General features: G+C 36.6%; 1 protein-coding gene across 1 annotated transcript in view; it reads right to left on the bottom strand.

Moving 5' to 3' along the window:
* LOC127554777 (potassium-transporting ATPase alpha chain 2-like) overlaps window positions 1-22,419 on the bottom strand; it is a 30,922-nt gene extending 8,503 nt beyond the window's left edge. Inside the window, exons 1-14 of the mRNA XM_051986628.1 lie at window positions 22,411-22,419; window positions 21,098-21,256; window positions 18,722-18,781; window positions 16,904-17,107; window positions 16,240-16,353; window positions 15,068-15,202; window positions 14,586-14,703; window positions 14,017-14,285; window positions 12,946-13,144; window positions 12,663-12,772; window positions 7,807-7,941; window positions 5,715-5,907; window positions 4,745-4,920; window positions 2,991-3,127 (exon numbers count right to left, since the gene is read on the bottom strand). Of these exons, the coding sequence (XP_051842588.1) occupies window positions 2,991-3,127; window positions 4,745-4,920; window positions 5,715-5,907; window positions 7,807-7,941; window positions 12,663-12,772; window positions 12,946-13,144; window positions 14,017-14,285; window positions 14,586-14,703; window positions 15,068-15,202; window positions 16,240-16,353; window positions 16,904-17,107; window positions 18,722-18,781; window positions 21,098-21,256; window positions 22,411-22,419 (2,018 nt within the window). The remainder of the gene's footprint in view (window positions 1-2,990; window positions 3,128-4,744; window positions 4,921-5,714; window positions 5,908-7,806; window positions 7,942-12,662; window positions 12,773-12,945; window positions 13,145-14,016; window positions 14,286-14,585; window positions 14,704-15,067; window positions 15,203-16,239; window positions 16,354-16,903; window positions 17,108-18,721; window positions 18,782-21,097; window positions 21,257-22,410) is intronic.
* Between the last annotated feature and the right edge of the window lie 5,579 nt (window positions 22,420-27,998).

Here is a 27,998-nt window from a genome sequence, read left to right on the forward strand (position 1 = left end):
AGTGTCTGAGGTCAAATTAGAACCCAGATCCTCCTAACTCCAGAGCCAGTGCTCTATCTACTGTGCATGTAACTGCCTTTCCCCAAAAGAAATCTTTGAAGAATTTAAAAAGAATTAAAAAATGAAATGAGAGAATGAGTGAAAGTCAGAAACAAAAACAAAATAAAAACAATTCAAGAAAATTATGAAAAGATAGGCAATTGGATAAAGAGAAAAAATCTTAAAGAAAATAAGTCCTTGAAAACTAGAATGGGCAAATACAATTGAATGATGATCTAAGACATCAATATATAATAACCCCAGAAAAATTAGAAGAGAATGTAAAACATCTTATTAGAAAAATAATTGACTTGAAGAACAGATCTGAACAGAACTATCTGAAAGTTATGATTAAAAAAAGAATCTGGATACAAAAGTACAAGAAATTATTAAGGAAAATTGCCTTGAAGTTTTAGAACAAGAAGGTAAAGTAGAAATAGAGAGAATACATCAGTCATTACCTAACAGAGACTGTAGGAAGAAAACATAGAAGAATGTCACAGCCAAATTTTAAAATTCCCCAATTAAAAAGAAGACAAGAAAAAATCTCAATTTAAATACTGCAAAAAAACAACCAGGATTTCAAAAGATCTAGCATCTTCCACAGTAAAACACCATAAGTCTTGAAACCTATTTCTAATAGCAAAGGAGCTGCAACAACAATTTATTCAGCAAAGTTGGGAACAATCCTAAATAGAAAAAAAAAATGGATATTGGATGACCTGAAAGACTTTCAGGTATTTATAATAAAAAGATCAGAACTCAATATAATAGATCCAGAACGGAAGGGAAATCATTAAAGACTAAATTATAAGCCACTGATTAAGGTCAAATGGCTTATTTATAATATATAAAAATGTTATTAATATTAGGAAATGTTTGCTATTATTTGTAATAGTATTCTAAATACTATTATCATTACTAAGATAGTTTGGAAGAAAGGTTGAGGCTGAATTGTATATAATGATTTTTAAAAAGTAAAATTGAGTAGGAAAAGCTTAAAAATGAAATTATAATTTCTTTCTCGTAAAAATGAGGTGTATAAGGAAGAACTAATACAGGGGAAGCAGGTGGAGGGTTGGTAATACTAGAACTTTATTTTCACCTGGCTTGAAGAGGAAACTGTATACACAGATACAAAATCTGAACACACACACATATAAAATCTGAAGAAGTTTAGAGGTCTTAACTTCTAGAGAGGTGAGAAAATTGAGGGATATGGTGGAACAGGACTTTTAGAAAGACATATTGATTAAGATTAGTTGGTTAGTTATTGTCCTTCATTCTTAAAGAGGACCAAAATGATGTCACCATGTTAGATAACACAAGATTTAGCAGCTTCTACATTAAAGGTATCAGAATATATGTAATGTGTCCGATACACTTTACAATACATGTAAGTATCTGAGGTCAAATTAGAACAAATTAGAATGTAATGTAATATGATATTCTGAAGAGCAAGGGAGCTTGAATTACAATCAAGAATCATGTATCCAGCAAAACTGAGTATAATCCTTCATAGGAAAAAATGGGTCATTCAATGAAATAGAAGACTTTCAAACATTCATGATGAAAAGACCACAGCTGAATAGAAAATCTGATTTTTAAATGCAGAACTCAGGAGAAACATAAAGAGGTAATCAGGAAAAAGGAATCATAAAGGATTTAATAAGTTTTGTATGTTTACACTCCTACATGGGACAATGATACATGTAACTCATTAAGAACTTTCTTATTTTTATGGCTGTTAGAAAAAAATAAAATTAAAGGGGGGAATGAGGAGTATATTGGGAGAAAGGGAAAGGTAGAAGTAGAATGTCATAAATTATCTGTTATAAAAGAGACAAGAAAAAGTTTTAATAATGGAAAAATGGGGGAGTTGGTGAAGTTTTCTCTTATCAAAATTGGCTCAAAAATAACACACACTTAATATGGGCATAGAAATCTATTTTATACTGCAGGAAAATAGGAGTAAAAGAGAATACAAGAAGGGGGGAAAGATGATTGAAGAGAAGGTATATTGAGTGAGGGAGTGATCAGAAGCAAAACACTTTTGAGGAGGGACAGGGTGAAAGGAGAGAATAAATGGAAGGGGGAGATAAAGTTACAAATAGCAATTATGAAGAGAATTTTGAAGTTTCTCTGATAAAGGTCGCATTTCTCAAATACATAGGGAATTGAGTCAATTAAAAAAAAAGAAACATTCCCCAATTGATAAATGATCAAAAGATATGAACTCTGTACAAATGTCTATAAAATCTTGCATATCCTTTGATTAACAAAACCACTACTAAGTATGAATCCCCCCCAAAATTTTTTTTAAAAAGGACCTATATGCACAAAAATATTTATAGCATCTCTTTTCTCAAGGCAAAGAATAGGAAATTTAGGGAATGCCCATGAATTGGAGAATGAATAAATTGGGGAATGTGATTATGATGGAATGTTATCATCTTATAAGAAATTATAAGCAGGATGCTCTCAGAAAACCCTGGAAAGTCCTTTGTGAATTCACACAAAGTGAAATGTACTATATAAAGTATAGCAATGCTGAGGGATGTTCAGCTGTGAATAATTTTGCCATTCTCAGCAGTAATGAGCAATAAACTTTGAAGGACTTATGATGAAAAATGTTAGCCATAACCTGAGAAAGAACTGATTAGACACAATCAGATTGAAGCATACTTTTTTTTAAACTTTCTTTTTCTTGAGAATTTTATTTTTGGGGGGGAGAGGGAGCTTTTTTTTTCAACTTGACTTTTTTATTCAATTGACATAAAAAATTATGTTTTACATAATTTCACATGTGCCTTCTCAGTTGGTGGGTGGGAGTGTGGAGGAGGGGGAATCTGGAACTCAAAGTTTTAAAGAAATGTCAAAAAATGTTTATATGTAACTGGGAAAACAAAATATCTCTAGCATAAAAAAAGTTACATTATCACAGTTCTTACCTTTTGTTAACCTGTTCTACGGGAATTTTAAGACGTTTTGCTATGTCTTCCACAGTCTCGCTACTAGCCGAAATGATCCCCACACTTCTGGCAATAGCTTTGGCAGTGATTGGATGATCACCTGTCACCATGATAACCTAAAATTAGGGAGAAAAGATAAAACCAATAAGAAGCAGGTCTAGCTGTTATTGTTTGTCCTTCGTTCTCAAGAGAATAATGCCATCAGAGAGGGGATACCATGACCTGCAAGTGAATTGCATTTGAGTGAGAGGGGCTGTGGGAGGTCAACTGCCTCACTTTCCCCTCCAGAGCCATTTGAGTTCAGTGGCAAAATACAGATCAAGATGAATAGAGTTAGCTCCAGATGAAATGGGAGACCTTGTCCTAAGCTAAGATCTTCAATAGGTTTCAGTTTGACTGAGGTTGCATCCATTCAGTGATTAAGGCCAGGTAGCAAATTGAAGCAAAAAATTTCCTCTTTCATCTATTTCAGAAAAATCTAAATAAATTAATGAATGAATAAATGAGCCTGAGAAGGGAAGATGCTCAGGATTTCTGGCCAAAGCAGGAATGACTGCTATTTACATGCCATCTGAGTTAATCAGGACCCAAACAAAGACCAAATGGGGTTGGTTTAGGACCTACTGGTGGTCAATGAGAATAAGATTGCTTTTGATTTAAGGCCTGGTCTTTAAGAAAGAAAAAATTCCTTTTTTTTACTAGCCAGTAAATTCCTTTCTTGGGAAGATTCACTTCTGTTTCTTCTTTCACAGTTGTAAATAATATGAAATTATGTTTTACATGATAGCACATGTATAAACTACATCAAAACGTCTCCCATCTTTGGAAGTGGGGGTGGGGAGATAACGTTGAAAGTCAAAATCTTGTAAAAATGAATGCTAAACAAGATTATTTGATGATCATTTCTGATGGGTGTGGCTCTCTTTGACAATGACGTAATTCAAACCAGTTCCAATGGTCTGTGATGGAGAGAGCCATTTGCACCCAGGGAGAGGACTGTGAAGATGGAATGTGAATCACAGCATAGTATTTTCACTTTTTTTGTTGTTGTTTGCTTTCATTTTGTTTTCTTTCTCATTTTGTTTTCTTTTTGATTTGATTTTTCTTGCACAGAGTAATAATTGTGGAAATATGTATTGAAGAAATGCACATGTTTAACCTATACTGGATTACTTGCTGTTTATGGGAAGGTGGGGAGAAAAGGGAGGGAAAAAATTTGGAACAAGGTTTTGCAAGTGAATGTTGAAAATTTTCTACACATATGCTTTGAAAATTTAAAAAACTGTAATAATTTAAAAAAGAATGCTAAAAATTTTCTTGGGAATAAAATAAAAATCATAACTCTTAACATTGTGTGTAACAAGAAGTAAGTGTTGAGGTTGGACCAGAATTTTATTGATGAGAAAATGCCCTCTACTACCATTGCAGATTGGCACCTTTTAAGCAATTTAAAATCTCAGAAAGTTGTTCATAGCCCTGGTTGGTTATCAGTGTCCAGGGTCACCTAAACAGCATGTATCAGAGGGAAACTTGAGTCTGTCATGTCTGAGAGACTGGAACCCAGGTCTTCTTGGCTTTGAGACAGCTCTTATCCCTTCTTCTATGACGCCTCTCATATAGAAAGGAAAATGAAATAAATGGAATTTGTAGAGAAGATTTATTGTCAAATGAAACTTCCTGGACAAATCTCTGTCATCTGTGAAGCATGCAGAGGTAGGAAAAAAGAACTCTACCTTGATACCAGCACTGCGGCATTTGATGACTGCATCAGGGACAGTGGATCGAGGGGGATCAATCAATGATACCAACCCCACAAAGCAGAGGTCAGAAGTGGGAAAGTTCATAGTTTCTAAATCAAAGGAATAGGTATCTGGAAACTCATCTTCTGGCAGGTAAAGATGGCAGAAACCTGGAATAGACATGCATAGGGAATACACAGGGAAGAAATCAATAAGAACAGGAAAAAGATAAGAAATGAGACACACTGTGCTTCCACACCATACAAGCACATTAAAGTGTCAAAATGCTTTTTCTTCTCTGGACCTTCCTCAGAAAATGTATAATAGATATTTGTGGAAATCCTTTGCTTATCACAAGAAGTATCCATCTAGTTATAGGATATTGTACAAGTTGGACAGTTAAAAAATTATACCATGGAATCACAAAATTTTTAAGCTGAAAGAAACATAACTCATCAATTAATCTAATCTCTTCAATCTTACACATAAGGAAACTAAAACCTACACTTGAAATCTCCTAAAAGCCATCCTAGTTAGGTTAAAGAAATCTGTTGTTTAAAAGAAATAACATAATAGAATTTTGCCAGGTAAGAAAAAAAAGGAAGTTTCTATGCTGGGAATGCCCCACTAATAAAAATCAATTTTATACCATTAAAAAAGGTATTGAACTTTCATTCAAAGATTCATAATTTTACTGATAGTTTCTGCACTAGAGAATGAGGAATCATTAATAAAATCAGGAATTCTTGAAGCATTTTTAGTATGTTTAAGCTTAAGCACTAAAGATGCTTCTTTCCCAAACAAATTCTAGTGTCCTTTAAAAACATATAGTCCACCAATTTATTTCTTTTCCTTAGTATCACCATCTACTGTTTTTGATAAACTTGTTCGTTTTTTCAACTTAAAAATTTTATGTGGTAGTGGCTAGTGGTCCTTTCTCTGTCACCTTCCCAGGGCAACTTACCCAGCACTCTCTCCCCTAATCCCCCTAGTGCCATATATGCATCTTGGAAGGCCTCCACTGAGCTTTCATCAAGAGGTTGCTCCTGGCCATTGATCATGATGGTGCTACATTTCTCCAGGATCTTCTCAGGGGCTCCTTTCATCACCAAGAGGAAGCGTTTGTCATTGGGGTCATCTGTCTCATGAATGGAGAGCTGGGAAGAAGTAATTAAATGAATGTTAAATGGGGCAGGTTAATGTTACTGCCACTTCTAAGAGACCTCAAGAGATGTAATCAATATCTGGAGAGGGAAAATCACCTCTAGCTCTTTATACATTAACCCTCCTTACTGTGAAAAGAGGAGGCTATCAATGCCCTTAGTGTACATTCTAGTCTTCTCCACTGATGGGATCAAGGAGCTAGATCTGGAAGGGACCTTAGAAACCATGTGGTTCAGCTCCTTATTTTATAGATGAAAGCCCAGTGAGATTAAATGACTTGCCTCATTTGGGCCACATAGTGAATGGCTGAGGTAAGGTTTGAATCCAAGATTACTTCTCACAGGCTATAATGACAAGCTATTCAGACCCACAGTGATCTCTAGTGTCTCCCACTAGACTCACTTGGCCTCTATAAAGCTTTAGCCTGGGGTTTCATGAGAAATAAAGAGACCCAAATTGAAGCAGTGTCTCTCTCTCTAAAGAAAAAGAGAGGTCTTTTTAAGTGGTGGCACAAATTTCCCTGAATTTCATACTAGGGCAGGATTATGTACTTCAGGTTAAAAAAATTTCAGGAGCCCAGAGACTTAAATTGTATTAGTTTTCAGCATAGTTACATTTGCCTGAGTCATTTTCTTTTCAAATCACTGTCAATGAAGAGATTCTTACATGGGTGTATTCTGATAGAAAAATTGTTCTACCATGTTAACCATCAAACCTCATTTAATTACATTTTAGGAGGTCAAAGAGGACATTTATATTTGTGTGAGGGGAAGGCTGGGGAAAGGAATTTTTATTTTATGGCACAATTCTACTTTGCTGCAGCCTGAACGAGACAGGCATTAGTGAAATTTCTAACACTAAATAGGCTTTTCTCTCGTACTAAAAGTTCCTAATACTTTAGATTCTGATGAATGATTTTCATTCCCATACCAATTCATTCTTCTACCCATGAAGGGGATAGAAGGAGTCAGACTTTGGACACTCCTGAAGTGATGTGTTTTTATTTGTATTTAATTTTAAAATCTAATGTTAGAGAAGTTCCTATGCAATTGGTGCTTAATAAATGTTTGTTGAATGGAGAAACTATTCAACAAACATGTATTAAGCTCCATTCAACAAACATTTATTAAGCACCAATTGTGTAATACTTTGTGCTAAGTACAAGGATAAATAGATAGTTAAACTTGCAGAAAAACCCTTACATTCAAGATTATTGCATTTATTTATTTCACATTTTAGCTTGCAACTTAAGTTTCCTTTTGAATTAAATGTGTATACTAACTGCTGCAAGGCTGATTTCCTGAGATACTGGCAAAAAGACGGCATGGTATCCCAGAACCTCAAATGCATAGAATAGAATCTAGAACCTTCATGGTTTACCCACATACTATCAGAAAGGGCATTTATTTGTTTACACCTAATTTGATGGAAGCTTAACTACTTTTCTGATTTTTGGAATGAGGCAGTCCCTCTGAGAATGAACTCACTATTGCCAGTCATTTAGTCTTTTGTTCTGTTACTGCATTTCACTCAGGAAGAGAGGGTGAGGCTGATGACTGTGCACCTGTGCCTTATTTAAATCCAATTCACAAACAAGTCAAGATATCACCTGTTATATCTTTGGTTTTCAACTCCCTTAGTGCCTCTGATAGTAACTAAGCAATAAAAACCTAGAGACGCTCAAATCCCTCTGTACCAGAAACTAAGACAGTAGAAGTGAATGAATTTTTGCAAGGGGATCTATGTCGTAGTTTTTCTAGATATTCTCCTTCACCTACTGTGCTTCTGGGAAAACAGCCCAAAGTGACCAAGGCCCTAAATCTGTGGAGACATTCAATAAGTGCAGGTAAGAATACCACTAGACTCAGGCTAAGAAATAACATAAAACCCACCTGGAATTTGTTGACAGAGTTAAAAGGGATTTCAACCACTTTTCTGTTTTTTTTTCTTCTTTCTATCACATCACCCATTATGACTTGGGAGAACTTCAGGAGGGCAGCTTCTGAGGCATCTCCCATCACTATTTTCTGGAGATTTTTCACAAAAACAAATAAAACAAATCAAATTGTAATCACAGTGTGGCTCTTCCATGTCATTTAAAATTAACCTCTATTTTTGAATACCTGCCATGTACTAAATATAAGTAGTGAGGAGAGAGGGGGAAAGATGCTTCCCTCAAGGAGCTTATAATCTAATTGAAAACAGAAGATAAATGAATAAAGCAAGATAATAAGGTTAAACTTTGGAACTTCATTGTCTAGACAATAAGTAAGTTTAAAGAAAGATGAGATCATTAAGGCCCAGAGAAGTTGGGGTAGAGAGGTTTCCTATCATGAATCATTTGATCTAGGCCTAGAAACACCAGAATGGATAAAAGGATAAAGATTTTTAAAAAGGCAAAAACCATAAATGAATCATGAAGAAAAAAACCAAGCATGGCATATTGTCAATCAGTTAGTAATGAAACAGTCCTGACTTAAGCTGCACACAGTGGAGAAACAAATTTGGATAGGACAAAATGGAGTTATGTTAAAGAAGAGCTTAAAAACCAGGCAGAACATTAATAATGTAAAAAGACTAATGAATAATTGAAGAGTAAACAGAAGAGGCAGATGAAAAAAATTAAGAAATAGAAACCTAACAGTGGGATGTAGGAAGAATTACCTCACTATGAAACTAAGATCTAGAAGCTCAATTCAGTGACTACTCCAGGAGTCTAGGAAAAATGTAATCAGGGCAAAACTGAAGTTATAAATGAGTGACATTTTAAAAGGAAGAGAAAAGACATTTATGGTCACCCTGTGGATATGGGAAATCAAGGAAAGATTCAAAGAAAACTCCAATCTTTAAGTTTAGGCAACAGGCAAAAGGTGGCATTGGTAGACAGGAAAACTGGGAGAGGACACTGACTTGGAGAGAACAAAATAGCATAAAAATAATGAGTAGTCAAGTGTTTTACAAAAATAGGAGAACTAAAATTAGGCGTCAGCAACCTGAGGTTTTTCTTGTCTCTTGCCAATGACTAGTTCGATATTTTTGGTTGAGTTTTAACCTTCCTGAGCTCAATTTCCACTCTCATTATATAAACTGATTGAAGTAAATGATCCCTAAGGTTATTACAACTCTGAGAAAATAAAAGAAATTGAGTTTGGTTTGGAAATGTTTTCAAGCTAAGTTCCAGTGCTTAGTCAAATGGCAATGATTAGTAATCATTTGTTTGAATGATAGAGATAGGCCTGGACCTAAGATAGGATGGGATATCAGGATCTGGAGAGCATTATCATAGAGTTGATAGCTTAGGAAATAGATAAAAAGAAGTGAGGGTGAAAAAGACACAAAGGCTCAGATAATAAGCTTTGGTAAAATAGGGACATACAGAAAAGGGATGTACAACAGAAAACAGAGTGGGGAAAGGAAGAGGAGAAACCAAGACAGTTTTAACATGGTGAGATAAAGAGAAAATGAAATACATTAAAAGCCATAAGTGTTTACACATTTATCTTGGATGAGAAGAATGGCCCTACAATTGATCTGATCAATTGGTACCTTTATTGGTGAAGGCAACTCCATATTACTAAGGCAGAGTTGCACCTGCTCTCCAACTTCAGAGTTACCTGGGGCATTCCATTCAATTAAAGGTCTCAAATATTTCAAATATTCCTCTTATTAAAGCTGCTTATGACTCAGTTTAATAAATCCAGTTCAATAAGTTCAATAAAGATTTATTAAACACCTATTATGTGCTAGGCATTATGCTAAGTGCTAGGGATACAAAAAGAGGCAAGGGACAGGCTTTACCCTCAAGGAGCTTTTTATCATAGGGAAAACAACATGCAAATATACACAGAACAAGCTATATACAGGATTAAATAGAAAATAATTTTAAAAAGCAAAGAACCAGAATTAAGGGAGAATTTTAGTTGGGACTTGATGGCGAGGTCAGTTCCTCAGCAGAGGAAGAAGAGGATTTCAAGCATGAGGAAGAGTCAGACAGAAGATCCAGAATTGAGAAATAGAGTGCCTTTTTCACAAAGTATATAGGGTGCCAGTGTCACCATATGAAGTCTTCCTTGCTAGGTATGGTTAGCATAGGAATTGATAAACATTAATCTCTGAGGCCAGCAAGAAGACACTGATAGAGATTAGTTTATCTTCATGGTTCCATCTTCTGAGGAGGAGATCCAATCTGAAATCCAAGTTCTATCAAATCTCGGAGACCCATCCTCTGTAGAGATCTCAAGTAGCCTCACCTTGCTATGTTCTGTCAGAAATCCCAGTCATGTCCCTGAGGTTAAAATTTCCCTATAAAATCTACTTCTGGGCCATCCCATGTCTGCTGCCTTCCTTTGGGTAAGTCTGCTATGACAATCTGCCTCTTTCCCCTTCCCCCATGCCAGGTGGTATCTCTCTTAATTCCACTATGTTTCCCAAACCCACTTCTATTCCTTACAGCTAACTAACTTTTAGAGTACCAAGTCCTTTTCAGGTTTTAGTTTGCCAGCTAAAGGCATGCCCCAACTTGGAGTGCTCCTTTTCTGCTGCATAATTGTAAGTTCTATTCAGGAACTTGCCTGAATTTCCCTAAATAATTCTACTTTTACCAAAGAGAATGGTCATTGTGAATTCTTCAAATGACCGAATGCCAATCTTTAATGCCTACCAACATCAGGTGCCTACATTACCCACATCACTTTGGTGCTTGAACCACATCAAATGGATCAGAATATGTGTTGGGGAGTAAGATGTGGTTGTTCTTCATGCTCAAAAAAGACCCCAAATGGCACTCCTATATTGGGATTATGGGGTAAGGTATAAGATGACTGGAAAAGTAGGAGGAGGCAAAACTAAGAAGGGTTTAAATGCCAAACAAAGTATATTGGCTTCTAAAGGCAATAGGGAGCCACTGGAGTTTGTTGAATAGGGACGTGAGAATCGGACCTGTGTTTTAGGAAAATCACTTTAATTGATGAATGTAGGATGGACTAGACAGACCCACCAGCAGGCTATTTTGCAGTAATCCAGAAGTAAGGTGTTGGGTTATGTGGCTATACTACAGCAGGTACAGTGTCAAAAGAAAAGGAGAAATGTTGCAAAGGTAAAATTGATAGACTTTGGCAACAGATAAGATATAGTAGGTGAGAGATAGTGAGCAGCCAGAATAACTCCTGAGTTGGGAGTCTGAGGGACTGGGATGAGGATAGTGTTGCCCACTATAGCAATAGACAAGGTAAGGAGATTGGGAGGGTTTAAGGGGAAAGGTATCAAACTCCTTAAGGAATTAAGGGAAGTAACCTGAGCATCTAAAGAAAACAGCTATCAGAATTTTGATTGGTGATAGATATGAAAAGCATCAATCTCAAAGGAAAAGAGATTACTGGGGAGGAAGGGAGAGAACTTGAAAGTGGCAATAGGGAGCTAGAAATATTCCAACTTCCTGACCTCAACCAGAAAACCAAAGAAAATGAGAGTAGGTGCTGAGAGTTCTGGAAAAGGTCACCAGAGAGTGTGTTATCAAGGGAAAGGTAGATTGCAGCAAGAGTTAGTAGATGGAAGGAATGTGAGGGGAATAAATTTAAGGTGGAAGGTAAGTTTATTACCTATAGAACAGGCATTCCAGAGGGTACCTTGTAAAGGATGGAGTTAGGATAAAGCTTTGAGTAGGGGGTTGAAATGAAGAAGATGGTACAGAATGTTGGACAGAGTTTGGATAATGACATATAGAAGTTCAGAAATAAGCAGAAAGAGTTAAAAAAAGAAGTTTAAGAGGTGAATAGAAAGCAAAGAAAGAAACCTGTTATATAAAGGCATATTTACTTGTGTCCCTGCTCAAGATTCCTTCCCTCCTTTTGCATTCTAGGACCAAAAACAAACCTTCATAATTAGCCATTCATAATCCGATTTTCTAATCTATCTATATTTTCTGGCTAGTTAATTAATACTATAGCTAAAATGGACTGCTTGTGGCTCCCCTTAAGCATCATTCTCTTTTCCATGTTCTTTGCAACAGGTCATCTGTCTCTCATGCCTGAGACTCACTTTCTCCTCAACTCTTGCCTTTTGTTACTCTTTGCTCCTTACAATTTTCATCCCAAGAGCAAACCATAACAAGAGATATTTCCCTATCCTCAATTTGCTAGTGTTTCTTATCTAATTACTTTCAACTCCTACCTTTTGTTACTCTTTGATCCTTACAATTTTCATCCCAAGATTGATTCATAACTAGAAATGTTTCCCTATCCCCAATTTGCTAGTGTTTCTCATTTAATTACTTTTCATATTAACCTTTGTGCATGTAGTTTTCTCTCAGTTGAACATGAGTTTTGAAAGGCCAGGCACTATGTATGTCTGATTGCCCTAATGCTTAGCATATAGTAAGTGCTTAATAAATGCAGAATAAATGGTTTGAATGAATTGCACTTTTGAGAAACAAATAAGACTTATACATTGTTTCAATACTAGAGAACAAGGTCATAAAATTTCCTTAAAATTTGATATTGGATTCAACAGGAACTACAATGACTCTTGTTCAACCTACTACACTACCTGAAATCAGTATTTTCTGACCTCCAGTTTTTCCAGTTTTTCTACAAAGCCAAGTGGAATGAAACCAAGGTATTCCTTTGTTGCTTGGCTAGATAACATGTTGGCAATCGAAACTTGCTCTTATCTATAGTAGAAAGGGAAGAAAGACAGCAAGATTACCTGAAGATTGGCTTTGATGTCATACCTAGGAAAACATAATCCTTACCTTCATGATGGGGACGCTTTCTTGTCCTGATTTGAATTCAGCTCGGTTGCACAGCATTATAATCTTGGATAAGGAAGTCCAGGTTGCAGAACTTTGGTCAAAGATCTGGTCTAGAAAGCGAGACAAAGAATAATGACATACAGAAGTCTATTGTGGTAGAAAAGAGAGACTTTGTATGTTCATAGGGTCCAAATAAATCTCAGAAATAGCCTGCTCAGTCCATCAGAGTTGGCATTAACTTCCCATGCTCACCACATCCTTGATATTACTTCCAAAACCTCACCTTTTTGATATTCACTTGTATCAGCCTGATAAATCTCATTGTCAAACCATAGATGGGCCACAGTCATTCTGTTTTGTGTTAGGGTCCCAGTTTTGTCAGAGCAGATAATGGAGGTGGAACCCAGAGTTTCAACTGCTTCCAGATTCTTCACCAGACAGTTCTTCTTGGCCATCCGTTTTGCTGTCAGTGACAGACTCACCTAAAAATGGAAAAAGAAACATAATCCCCAGTGAAAAGAGCTTTTGCTTAATCATTTCTGTAGAAATCTCACTTTGACCTATCTTTTATAAAAAAAATCATGCTCAATATTTGTAACTAGATGAAGGAGGGTAAATAAACAGTCATAGTTTTTATATAGAAAATTAGCATATTTATATTGGTTGAATGCCAAGAAGCTTTTCTTTTTTAAAAAACAAAAACCTAATTGTGATTCTTTCTTCTTTTGAATAAAGTGATCCACAATGACGTAATTGCAAAGGAAAGATCATTATGACTGTACCATATGGATGAAAATCATCATTTGATCTTGTTCACCTTAAACAAACATGTCTCTTTCTAGAAAAATTGGAAGGAGCTGTCTGCAAAAACTTGTGCCCAAATGAAACTCCTAACACACTCATCTCATCCTCTAGATCTTTAAGGAGCTATTGTGTAGGTTATTAAATACACGCAAGTTTAATATCTTCTACACCTCAGTGTCTAGGTCAGGTAAAGGTAAGAGATCATCATAAAGACTGCTTTCGTTTTGCTTCAAGGTAAAACTAGAGCAGATAAACATATACAAAAGGTTATTTTAATAATATTTAATAATAAAGGTTATTCCCCTTTAAAGGGGAATTTGTATGTTAATGATCTTTGATTCTAATGATGAACCTATCTAAAACAATACTGTATGCTCCTCTAACAACCAACATATATTTAAGACATTTAAGTTTTGCCTGCCAGTGGGGAAAGTATTCTTCTTTGAAATACTGAAATAACTTGTTAATATGCCAACTCATGTTGGGGCTTGTTATTCTGTTAGAAATATAAGGATCAAATAGTAGAGTAGGTATGACATCATGGACTTACAGTGACAGCGGCCACCAGACCCTCTGGTACATTGGCCAAAATGATGCCAATGAGGAAGATGACAGCATCTAGGACCCGGTATTTCATGCATATGGCAATGATGAAGAATACAATACCAATGGAAACAGCTACCCCTGCTACAATATGAACAAAATGCTCAATTTCAATGGCAATTGGTGTCTTCTCAAGCCCAACAGATGAAGCTAGTGAGGCAATTCTTCCAATGACGGTACGGTCACCTGTATTGATGACCATTCCAGTTGCTGTTCCTGGAAAGAAAGTATATGGATGACATTCCAAGAGGATTTGCCTACAAGGGGTACAGACTGTTTGAGACTTTGTCTTCATGCTCTGACCTGATATGACTACCAGGTAGGCATTGTCCTGATCTGAATAATTACAAAATATTAGATCACGTGTTGGCATTTTGGGTACAATTCTTTTTATTTTTCCTTAGGGAGAAAAAAATCTTGTATGAAGTAGTGGACAGCAGTCCAAGAAATAGTCCAAGAGTAGAGAAGCCTTAATTTTTTGTGGAATATTTATTCCATGTATTCCACCAGACTTACCTTCCAGGCAGGTTGTGGAATAAAAGCCAATGTTCTTCGACTCCAAGGGATTCTCATGAGTAATCTCACTAGAGCGAAACTGAGGCTCTGATTCTCCAGTAAGAGATGAATTATCTACCTGTGAAAGAATAAAACTAAACTTAATAGAAATTTATTAATTATCTACTATAGGGAAGACATAGTCTAAAGTATTGGGGTTTTAAAAAAATAAAAGCACTACCCTGAAGAATATTCCATTCTATTAAGTGTGTGTATAGGGGGGTGGAGGGTAAAAGAAACAACATGTACATTTATAGTAAGCATAAAATTTATACTGACTACTACAAAATAATTTCATGAGAGATTTGAGAAATGTCTAGAATTGGGCACTTTGGCTGTCTTGCCCCTTTGATTTAATATAGTAGTATTGGATGGATCAATAGATTACAGAGAGTAGGACCAAATTAAATGTTCTTTAGAGGGAATACTACATTAATGCTTACCTTACATCCTTGTGAAGTCAGGATTCTGATATCAGCAGGAATCTGGTCTCCACCTTTAATCTCTACAATATCTCCTAAAACCAGTTGCTCTGCAGGGATCTCGCTCTTTTCTCCATTTCTGATGACAAGAGCATTCTGGGAAATGAAAATAAAAAAGAAACTTCAAGCCCTAACAAAGCAAGTAGAATAAAAAGTATTTCTCTTGGGCCTTGAAGGTCTCTATAATGTAGAGGGGGACCACAAAACATCAAGAGAAGAAGATTTGGTATAGTTTGTAGATTTGACAGAGACAGCGGGGTAGGGAGGGAAGAGGGAAACAACTAACTATAGGAATTGATGCTAGTTATAGATACTAGGAAGAATATTAGATTTAACAGTAACAGTAAGTCAAAATCCTGTATTTTAGATAGTGTCCAACAAGTCCAATACCCTCATTCTAAGAACAAAGGTCCAAGGAAGTTAAGGGACCACCTTAAGATCATGCAGCTCGGAAGTATCTGAGGTAGCCAAATCTTCTAGACTCCAAGTCCAGTGTCCTATCTCTGATGCCATGTTGTCTTTGTGTGACTCAAGTTATAACTGTAGCAGTGATGAGCTATATACTTCCTTCCTTTATGCAAAGGGAACATATTCCCTTTCCTCTCCCCCAATTGAGATAGGCAGTTTCTTTGGACACTGTGGAGGAAACTGTATCAGTTTCAAACATAATACAGGAAATCTGCCATTGGAAGACCATTCTGTGCAATATGAAGATTAAGCCATTTTGCCAGCCTCCTGGTGACAACATCATTATATAAAGGCAAAGAGTTGGGGAGAAAAAGGGGGCAGAATGAGTAGAGACTCATTTTTCTAGATGGATATGGTCTCTCTCTGTCCTAGTAAATAGTTCATTAAAAGTTACTGTTTGAACTTCTTAGGTGGCACTTAATGAGTAAATGAAGAACAAAGCAGGCAGAACTATGTGAAGATTTAGAAGTAGCAATTAAAGGGGCAGCTAGGTGGTACAGTGGGTAAAGCACCAGCCCTGAAGTCAGGAGGATTTGAGTTCAAATCTAGCCTCAGACACTTTAACACTTCCTTCGCTGTATGATCCTAGGCAAGTCACTTAACCTTAATTGCCTCTGGGAAAAAAGTAGCAATTAACTGTTTACCATGACATTTGAGCTACTTACCCGAGGAATCATTTTAGTGAAGCTGGCAATGATATTGGTACTTTTTGCCTCTTGGTAATAAGCAAACATCCCAGTGAGGATGACTACCACAATGAGCACACCACCTAAATAGACCTTCAAAAATAGGAATAGGGAACTGTCAGAAAATCAATAAACCAGGTGCCTCAGGGTGAAAATCTATCATAACACAACTTAGGTGCCCAGAGTTTTCTCATACAGTTCAATGGGGAATCATTTCATACATTTTATTTGTCAGGTCCTTTGAATCTCCTCAAGGTTTCCCTAAATGCTCACTAAACTAAGAAAAGAGGAAGCTGGACTCGAGAGGATGAGATTAGAGTTCAAGGATATGGAACTTCTGTTCCTTAGCAACTCATGATGCTTTCCTGTTTCATCTCTGTGGCACAGAAACAGTAGCCATCATTACAACTCCATCCCTACTTCCTATCTTATACAAGTAGAAACCACAGCCTAGAAAAGTCTAGCAATTGGACTCCAATTGAGTTGGACTCCAACTCAAGAGTGATTACTTGGCAGAATCAAGATTGGATTCCATTTCCCTGTCAATCCAAGACTCTGGGTATGAGAACCTTTAACCTCTGGTATATTTTCTATGACAGCTACCAAACACAAAACCATTTCAAGAAGCTTTTTAGGCACTTACATTGTCCAAGGAAGCAGACTTATCCTTTGAAAACTCTATCAGGTATGCAATGAAACACAGGACAGCTCCTGCCCACAAGAGGCTGGAGAACCCACCAATCATTTGTTTGAGGAATTTGATGATTTCTGGAGTTTCTTTGGGTGGGCTAAGAACATTGGGCCCATCCCGAGCCAAGATTTGAGCAGCTCTCATGTTAGTGAGACCCTGAAAAAGGAAAGCCAAAAAAATTGATGTTTTAACTCTTAGTTTTGTAGATGCAGAATTCTAAAGAGTGGGGGTTCGTGTTTTGTTTTTGCTGGGGCTTGGAAGGATCCTTCTACTTGGAATGAAAATCTTAATTTTGTGAAGCTTCTAAGTATTTTACAGTTTTTATCTTTGAGGTTTTTTTCAGACCAAGGAAAAGATTAATTTAGATTTTCCCAAAGAGCTATTCTGCATGTCTTTCTTTAGAAAGAGGAGAAAATATCTTCTTGGCAGAAGAATGAGGATTTACAGAGAAGAAATCAAAACAAGATGGGTGAAGTCCAGGAGTAAGAGAACTTGGATTCTCATATTGACTCTGATACCAACTTGGGAACTTCAACAAATTACAGTTTTCTTGGTCCTTAATCTTTTTTTTTAAAATAAAATTAGCAGGTTGAGTTAGAAAGCCTTTGAGTTCCCCCTCTCCCCCCTACGTCTAGATCTATGATTTTTCTAAAATAACCAGGGCTAAAATCAAAATAGTTCTGAGGAAAAAAAAACCTTCTTCTAAAACTTCTCAGTAATTGGTGTTACTAAGTTCTTTTTTTCTATATCTACCCTAGATCATACCCAAATTTGAAATCCTCTCCATCCTTCAAAACCTCACATTTTACATACTCCAAAAAACTATTGCCTTGTCCCCTTAGCCTAATGTGAACTCTAGGTAATTTATTTTTGTCATGACCTATTCAAGCAATTTTGATTATATCTCCCTTGTCTTTATTATTACACGTCTTTACTATTATTATTTTTGTATATATGGTAACCATCTCCTCTCCCTTGCTAGCATATAAACACTGAGGGGAAGAATTATATTTTATTCACTTTTAAGTCTCTGTCTACAGGTAACATACATGTTTAATGTGTTTTTTGAATGAGGAACCAACTCATTAGCTAGTTGGAATACTTGTTCAAGTTCAAGATAAAGATAAGGAAACCTGCCTCATGTCAAGACATTATATCTTAGAAATTCTGTCTTATTTAAGATTTACAATAGAAAGCAGTATCATTTTTTATTGTTGTGGTAGAAAAATTTGGAAGAGATTTGTTTGCCCACCAAAATGGACCTGGTTGTTTGCATCTTTTAATTATATATGGCATAACCACTCTCAGATCGTAAGGTACATAAGGCAAAAAATGTCCTTACTTCAAGCCACTGAAAAGGATTCAAATCCTTCTGTTCCATGATACTATGTTTAGCGATGGTCCTACTCCTTCCAACCAAGCAGGGAGAACTTACATTCCTTACATTACACCTTCCTCTTACAAACCCCCTTAAATACAAAGACAAGAATAATCTTTGTCTAAATAACTGATAAAGTCTATTTCTTTACCAGGAACATTACATCCTTTCCATCATTTAGGGGATCCCTTCCAAAGTTATTGATGACTAAGCCTGTGTCATAGTCAAGCAAGATGAAGGAGAACCAGATCATCAAGAAAGACACTTGGGACACTAGCTTTCCTCCAAGATACTAGTTATTGACACTAACAGTGTTTCCCAATTTTCCTCACTCCCTCTCAGAAAGAGGAGCAAGTCCCTAATATTGGTCCTTCACCCTTTCAGTGACTTACTTGGAGGATGTTCGTTCCATACTTCTCTTCTAATTCCTTAATGCTTAGTCTGTGGTCATCCTAAAATTCAAAAGGAAAAATAGAGAAAGAATTTACATTCTCATGTGACTGAAAAGCAGCTTAAATGAAGTTACTGTATTTCTCACCAGCTATTGGGACAATGGGAAAAAGCTGGATTCAGGCCATAGAATCCCAGAGCAGGAATGGACCTTAGAAGTCATAGATGACCAGAGTCCAAGTCTTGCTTCAGACACCCCAACTGCTGATTGTGTAACTAGGCCACAGGCAAGTTACTTACCCTCTCATTGTCTAAATGTTTAGATTTACCAAGAGATCCCATCTATAAAAATAGAGCTATTTCCATGCTGGCAATTCTCTATCCAGATTTCAGTGTACCCTTCCTCATCAGGAAAAGGCATACCCTTCTTTGTTCCCACCCTCTGTAATTCTTCTATTTTAAAGCAGAATAAACCAAAACTCATTTAGCTTCTTACCCAGTCACAACTACTATAAGAATGAAAAACCATTTATTTTCTTCCCTTACTTTAAACTGAAACTATGTGTGAATGATCTTTCTGATTAAGATAACTAAATCTACAGTGTAAGGACTTCATACAGAAACCATTTAGTAAAGATAGCCTCCAGGCAAAGATTACATCAACCTAATTTTAACATATCATAAACTTAATAATAGCTAACATTTAAAAAGTTCTTCCTTATGTGCCAGACTTTTGCTAAATATTTTACAATTATTATATCAGAACCACCCCAGAAGGTTAGTACTACTATCTTCATTGTGCTGATTAAGATACTGAGAAGAACACATGTTAAACTACTTACTCACCAGGGTCCCAGAGCTCATGAGTGTCTGAGGCCAGATGTGAACTCAGATCTTAGTACCTCCAGGTCCAGCACTCTTATCTCAAGGTCCCAGCTAGTTGTACAAGTACATTTACCTTTTATTTTAAAATTTTCAAAATTTCTCAGGTAAAAAAACCCCCAAAACCTCAGGAAAAGAGGGAGGCTAGTGAAACTTACTCTCATCAGAATTGATTCAAAGAGGAAATAACATTCACACTTGATATGATTATAGAAATCTATCTTACCTTGCAGAAAGTAGGAGGGAAAAGGGATCCGATATGGGTGATTGAAGAGAGGTCATATTAATCAGAAGCAAAACACTTCTGGGAAGGGACATGATGAAAAGAAGGGAGAACATAATAAATGGGAGTGGGGGTGGGATACAATTAGCAATAGTAATTATGAAAGCAAGTTTCTCTATGAAGGCCTAATTTCTCAAATGTATAGGAAAATGAGTCAAATTTAATAAAAAAAGAGACATTCCCCAATGGATAAATGACCAAAAGATATGATCTATGCCCAAAGGGTTATAAAATCATGCATATCATTTGACCAAGCAATACCACTACTAGACCAAAAGAGATTAAAAAAAAACACAAAACTTGTGTGTTTAAAAATATTTATAGCTGCTTTTTTCTCAGACCTGGAAGTTGAGGGGATGCCCATCAATTAGAAAAAGGTTGAATAAATAGTAGTATGTGATTATGAAGGAGTATTATTATACTATAAGAAATGATGAACAGGATACTACCAAAAAAAATCTGGCAAGACCATGAGCTCAAGCAAAGTGAAATGTACTGTGAATGTAATAATAGCAAAGTTTGGGATGATCAGTTGTGAATGACTTTGTAATTCTCAGCAATACAATGATCCAAGACTATTCTGAAGGACATATGGTGAAAAATGCTATCCATAATCAGAGAAAGAACTGACTGTGTCTGAATACAAACTGAAATATATATTTTTAAACTTTTTTTCTTGAGTGTTTTTTTTTTTTGTTGTTGTGTGTGTTTTCTTTTGCAATAACTTTTATGAAAATGTTCTGCACAACTTCACATGGGGTTTCTCAATGAAGGCAGGTTTCTGAGGAGGAAAAGGAGAATCTGGAACTCAAAAATTTAAAAATTAAGAAAAAATTATTTTACATGTAACTGGAGAAAATAAAAACATTAAAACAAGAAAATACCGCAGACATTGAGTTTTTCTTTTGCTGGTATCTACCAAGGGTGGAAGAAGACTTTGTTTCCTATGGATAAAATGCTGTAATTAACAAAATAACGCTGACTCTAATTTGAAGTCTGGATGATAGTGACTTTAATTTTGATTACCAATTACTACTTGCATGATAGTCTCTGTGCCTCAATTTCCTCATCTGCAAAATGCCAGTATTAGACTAGTTGACTGTTAGATTCAATTCTACCTCTAAACCATGTGAGCCCTTGACAGAACAAAAATGCCATGAAAAAAATAGGAGAAAGCTAGGAAATATGCTGAGAATTGCTTAGAATAACTGACCAGATCAAGTTCTTTCTTGAGTTCTTTCTGGTGGTCCTTCTTGCATTGTTTCAAGTGCTCCTTTCTCTTTCCTTTGCCATCACTCTTGTCTGATGGTTCAACATTTGTTTTTTCAGTGTTTTTTTCATTGATCTCAATAGAGTAAATTTCAATTTTTTTCTGAAATGGAAGCAAAAATTTTGTTTCAGTTGAAAACTGGTCTTTTGTGGAACTGGGGTCTTTGAGGCAAAGATAATCAAAATTGGGGAAGCAGGGAAAAAGAAGGAATGTATCAGGACAAGTTTACAAAATCTCTTTGGACTCCCCCTTCTTTCAGTTACACATCCAGAGAAGAAAAGATAAGTGGACAAAGATAAATATCTGGAGTATGCACGAAAAAATAATTTTCCTTCTTTTAGCCCCAACGGCCACTTCCTTTTTCTTCCCTCTTCTTAAGTAAGACTTTAGGATTTCTTTGCTATTTCTTAAGATATTGGGCCAACTTATAGACTCACAGCAAAATTTCTTTTAAATTGATGTTTAGATACATGGCCAAAAGTTTTGGCAGGATATTCCAATCTTAGGCTAGTTTAGAAAAAAACATAGTTCCTTAACTCTACACAAACTTTCCAATGAAGGGAAGGGAACAAGTTTTTATTAATATTATGTGTCAGGCACTCTTCAAAAGACCTTTATAAATATTATCTTATTTAAAGGTGTCCCAGATCCTTCAGATGCTTTCCTTTGACTAAAAAAAATCCAGTTTAGAAGCTAAGATTTTACTATGAAATCCAAAGGAAAAAAGAGACCTAGGTAAGGTGAATTGGAGAAGTTAAAAGAGAAGGCTCCTCAGGACCATGATTCCATTCTTCTCCTCCAGCTCTTTCCAGTTACCAAGTTTGCTAAGGTAAATTTATTATTTTTTCTCTCCTCATAATAGAGCTGGGCTTAGTTATACTAAGCCTGAGTTTGTTTTTTTGTTTTTTTTAATTTAAAATTTGTAGATACTTGGGTTGGGGAAATTGATATGGGAATAATCTTCTTCAGCTCTGAAGAAACTAATAAAATCAGAAGACGTAGAGATTCTAATGAACAGATTTCAATTCCTTATTCCTAGCTTTCTCCACTTTGTAAAATCCCCCCATCCCTCATTTTCCCTTGCCTTTCCCAACCTTCGGGACTTAATTGCTTTTTCTAGATAAAGATAAAGTATCCTTAAGATGAGGTAGGCAACTGAAGCAGCACCAATTTACCACATTGATCTAATCCCTGTCTTCCCTGACCAGCCCGACTGTGGAGTAGGAATTTGAGATAGGGTGCAACACAATATATACCTTGCCCATGAATGTAGATGTTGAGAGTCCGAGCTGAGGTGTTACGGTGCTGTCCCGGGCAAGGGAGCAGTAGAAAATTCAAGGAACTGAGCCGCAACTCAAGAGAGCTCCAAAGAGTTCGGCGATCAGGTCACAGGAATCCAAAGGTTCGAGTAGGAAAGTTGTCCAGTCCGGAGGACCGAGCCAGTGTTATCTATGGGATGACATCCTGGTAAGTTGAGTGTACTGCTCCCTGCGAAAAAGTGTCCCATACCTTCCTTCTTGTAAAGCTACCGCTGGTCCCCTCCCATTATTATGTCTCAGGGCTGGTCCAATCTGCTCTCTGCATTCTCTAAGGTGCAGAGAATAATACCACAGATAGGTGGAACTCTTGACCTAAAGATATAGAATCTGGAGTTCAGGACTTCTTGGAGATGAAAAGTAGAGGGAGGAAGGAACGAGTTCTCTCTCCTTCAAAATGAAATAAAAACAAGAATAAAACCATAATTTAAAGCAATATCTAGAAGTTCCATTTAAAATAATTGTGAAGAACATAAAATACTTGATATAGCCCAGTTGTAGATCTCAAAATGTTTTTTTATCTTAATCAGAAAGATCATTCACACATACTTTTGGCTTAAAGTAAGAGGTAATCCCAGTCAGCAGCTGGGGTGTCTAAAGCAGGACTTGAACCCTGGTCATCTATGACTTCCAAGGTCCATTCCTGCTCTGGAATTCTAAGGCTTGAAAGCAGCTTTCTCCCATTTTCTAATGGCTGGTGAGAAATACAATCATTTAATTGAAGCTACTTCTCATTTACAGGGTTCTTTCTCTTTCTATTTTTCCACTTGAATTTTAAGATGACCACAGACTCAGAATTAAGGAATTAGAAGAGAAGTATGGAATGAACATCTTCCAAGTAAGTCCCTGAGAGGATGAAGGACCAACATCCTCTTTCTGTGAGGAAAGTTGGGAAACACCTTTAGTATCAATAATTCACTATAGCTCCTTGGAGGAAAGCTAGTGTCTCAGGTGTCTTTGTTTATGTGCTTGATACCTGGTTCTCCTTGATGTCCCTTGACAGAGACACAGACTTACAGACATCAATAACTTTGGAAAATCCCCCAAATGAGGGAAAGGATGTAATGCTTCTAGTTAAGGACTAAATTTTATCTCAGTTGCTTAAAGAAGGATTATTCTTATTTGTGTCCTATTTTTTTTCCTTCTGTTTTTGTTTTAATTTTTTAACATGTATAATCATTTTAAGAGAGAATTCATAGCTGGGTAATATCCCATCTAAAGTAGATAGAAAAGACCTGCTTTAGCAACCTCTAATTGTTATGCTACAGTTCTCTTTAACTGTCATGACTCAGTTTCCCTACACTAGTTTCCCTTGTCTCAGTTTCTTTAACTGTTCTGTCTCAATCCCCTAAGCTGTAAATCCTCCTCTGGTCCATTAAGACTGAGGACTATTTGCTCTAAGGTTATAAATTGTTAGCAAGATAAACAAGAGAGTAGACCTCTTGATTCTTTTCTGTCCTCAAGAATTCACAATATCCCTCTAAAATATTCCAAGATACCTCACTGATATCTTTATTTCTGTGTATTCAGACATCCTGTCTCTGGACTTTTAGGATTTATGGCCTCCCCCATCCTGACAGAAGTTTTCCCGCACGCTTCTCACCCCTTCCTTTGTTTAGAGAAAAGGTATTTAAGAAGTTGGGGTTCCCCCATTCATTGCTGGAGGCTGGCGGCTGTATGCTGGATGCTGTCCACTGGATTCTTTGAGATGACAGTCTCCTCCAGCCCTGGGACCAACATGGATTCCTTGGTCCCAGTATATCTTTATCTCTGTCTGACTGGATAATTTGAGACGAGAGTCCTGTCCAGTCAATTATACTCTCCCATTAATAAAATATTTTAAAACCTCTCTAATCTCTCTCCTGCCTCAGTTTCTCCGGCATTACATTTTGGAGGTTTCCCTCCTTGGCCCCCCCAGATGACAGAAACTGAGAACTGGATTAGAGATTAGAGACCTCTCCATCTCCACCTAAGCCTGAGGAGGCTTAGGACCTGGGTCTATTACTTGGGAAAAGACCTCCAGAGCTTCAGGGGAAAAGGAAGCAGTTCTTTAGCTTCAGTGTGGCCTACAGTGGAAAACAAAGTAATTTCCACATTTGGGAGAGTTAAGTCTGTCTGGGTATCTTTTGGAGTACCATCTGGTTCTGGTTCTGGTTATTCTGGTTCTGGTCTGGTCTGTTGCTAGCAACCTGTGGTCTCAGAATAAATACCGATGGGTTTAAAAGTTCTGAGACGGGTATTTTCTGGGATGCTGGAAAATATCCTCTGGATATGTGTTATATGTTTGTTTAATGTTGTAACTGTTTAGTCTGTGTGATGTGTTTTCTAAGTTCTGTGTGATTTGTCTGTTGGTTGAAAATTTTTTAAGAACAACGTTGTAACTATGCTTAGTAAAATGGAGCTCCACGTGTGTTTGTGTGTGTCTGTGTTAAAAGTTAGCAAGCTTGTAAAAGATAAGAATTCAGCCTCTGTGTTGCAGTCTTGAAAATATCAAGAAGTTTGAAAAATCTTTCTCTCTCCTTCTATCTTTGGCTGACTATAGCTGTCTTGTGGGGGAAAAGGGAGAAAAGGAAGAGAAGGGAAAAAATAAAAAAAGAAAGAAATAAAAAATAGATTGAAAGGGATTTGAAAGTTTGGAAAGTTAAAAAATATATATATAGAAGAGCAGTGTGCTAACATTTAAAAAGAACAATAAAATTCAAGCTTAGCCTGGCCTGGGCAATAAAAAGCTCTGGAGATAAGATGCTAATAATTGTTGGAAGAAATGTGGCTGGGGGGGAGGGGGAAGAAAAAGAAAAAAACTTTAAAAAACATCTATATTAGTTTGATTCAGTTTGTTACCTTCTGAAATATATTGAGTTATTTGTTAACATAAGTTATACTTTAAATCCAGGTCTGCTGGACATGTGTGGGTTTTGTGGAGGTTTGGGCTATTCACTATAGTGTGAATCTTACAGGTTTTGAAGGAAGGACTGATTGGTAGGGGCAATCAGAGTTTTACATGGTTTTAGGAAAGTGAAAGACTTTTGGGAGTATGTGAAGAGGTGGGGGAGGGAGCCACCCACCCCCACTGCCTTCTGCTACTTTACCAAAGGGGTATCTGGTAGGAAAGTTCTTTAAGGAGATTGTTCAAGTATGTAGCCAGGGAAAAAGATAAAGTTGGAAATGGGTGGATTGGGAAGAAACCTGATGTTGGGAAACTGATGGGCTAAATCTTGAAAAGGATCCCCATGTAGGAAATTGAATGGGGAACCTGAGGGAAGTTTTTTCCTAGGGGGCAGGAGTGGGGGAAGGGTGCCACGTGGAATCCCCTCCTCCCCTCGCCCTTCTAAGTGTGTTCCTGCCGGTTTTTTCTTATGGATTACGGCCAGTGAAGCAAACTGTGATTTAAGGACATGCTTTCTTTTAGGTTAATTGATTGAATATTTGTTTCTTGATACAAATGTTTTCTTAAGGAATATGGTCATAAATGTGATCCCTACGTTCATACGAATATTTCTAAAAGCTTAATTGCTATTTTTAACAAAATCTTCTTGAATTCTTTTATGTGGAATTGGGTATTCTGTATAAGTTTAAATTGATTGTATTGGGTCATCCTGAGGTTATTTAAATGGCCTCTGAACATAATAGTTTTTTTCTTTGTCCTTTTGGAAATGTTTCTGTTATGGACAACATGTAATTTGGGATATTTTTCTATGTATTGGGTATTTAAAAAGCAAAATGATTTGTATGTATGTTCATTTATGTAACATCTACCTGGATTTGATTGTTCTAAGTTGTGAACTTACTGAGAAAAATTTCTTTCTATTATTACTGTAAAGTTATGATAAATCTTTGTTTAGGGGTTATCAGAAATTTGATTAATGGAATCTGTTATTGGAGGCAAAATTTCTTGGGTTTATAGTTAATTAGTTAATGCTATTTGGGAATTTTAAAGCTCCACCCTCTGACAGTTACTGAGACGATTGATTGGAATAAAAGTGGGTTAAGACTATTTTATTCTGTATGTGCTGAAAGTTGTGTTTTAACTGTTTGTGTTATGTTATAGTTATGTTCTTGCATTTTTTCCTTCTGTAACTGATCTCTATGATCAGAGCAATGGTCAATAGAACTGTTAATGCAATTCAATTATGTCATGCCTTGCTATTTTCAGTCTGGTTATATGTAATCATTGTATCCTAAATGCTTGAGCAACTGATTATTTCCCCTGGTCATCTGTCTGTTATTGGATATTTGTGTTTTGTTTCTTTAAGGTTTCTACATGATAAGAGGACAATTAATAACGGTCTGTAAGACTGCAGCCATTTGCCTGGCCTGTAAAGCAAACTCATCTCTTCACATAGGAAACAATTTATTTTGGCCTCCTCATATTTTGCTGCAGTCTGGTGAACTGAGTCTTTCTATCTGAGACTGATCTAATCTTTATTTGTTAGATTTGTGTTTTTTTTTTTTTCTAGATTTTGATCAAATTACAGATATTGGCTTGCTTCTGAAATCTGGATCAGCTTTGATTGTCAGCATGATACACCCATTCTGCATGGAATGAGAGCCTCATCACTTCACAGCCTGAAGCAGCAGTTTTTTAAATGAGAGGATGGACTGGACCCTGAATCTAGTGTACTTTGGACTGATATGAGGGACTTTGGAAATGATTGATGACTGTTAAACTTTGCCTGAATCATCTATTACTGTGTGTTTAAGATTTGGGATGGGATTTGTTAAAAACTCTATGATTATTGCTGTTATGTTTGAGGGATTTTTAGGAAATGCTACTGTACTAATCTGTGATGGATAGGGATTTTGATTCACTCTTGGGATTTATGTGGGGAATCCCACATAATTCCTTTCCGTGAGAAAAAGAAAAGGGGAGGAAGAGATAGAACATTGGAGAAACTGTTGTATTTTTTTCAAAATACCTGAAAGAATGGGAACCCCTAGCTCCTATTCACTTTGCCTTAGGCATTTCTGCCCCACCCCCTATCTCACTAGTTCAGATTGAATTTGGATGTTTTATCTTTAGAATCCCTTATTTTGTTAAACTTGCCGTGGCAGACTCAGTTTTTGGGATTATTATTTTTTAGAAAAGTTTTAGAAATCAGACACCTGTTTTGGGACTGGCAGTCTCTCTAATCTGTTTTTCCATTCCTGTAACCCCAGTTCATTAAGTATTTCAGCATTTCAAAGGACCTTGAAGTTTGGCCTGAAGCACCTAAAAGGTTGGGGGGGGGGTTTGCCTGCCTTGATGGTCTAAGTGTGCATAATCTGCAATCTGATCCTTTCTGCAGCCCTGTCTGTTTCTCTGGGCAGGGACTGGTGGAGCTACTACAAGCTTCATTCTTCCCCTATGGAGAGAGTTGCCTCTCTGAATGAGCCCATGACCCCTGCTGCTAGTTAAGTGCACAAATGACCACAGACCTAACTGTCCATATCAAACTGGATTCTCTGGTTGAGATGGTGCTCCAGAATTGTAGAGGACCTGACATGCTTGCAATAAGGGAGCCTTTGTACAGCTGTTAACTCTGGGGTTA

The sequence above is a fragment of the Antechinus flavipes genome, chromosome 3, assembly GCF_016432865.1.
Source record: "Antechinus flavipes isolate AdamAnt ecotype Samford, QLD, Australia chromosome 3, AdamAnt_v2, whole genome shotgun sequence".
Lineage (NCBI taxonomy): Eukaryota > Metazoa > Chordata > Mammalia > Dasyuromorphia > Dasyuridae > Antechinus > Antechinus flavipes.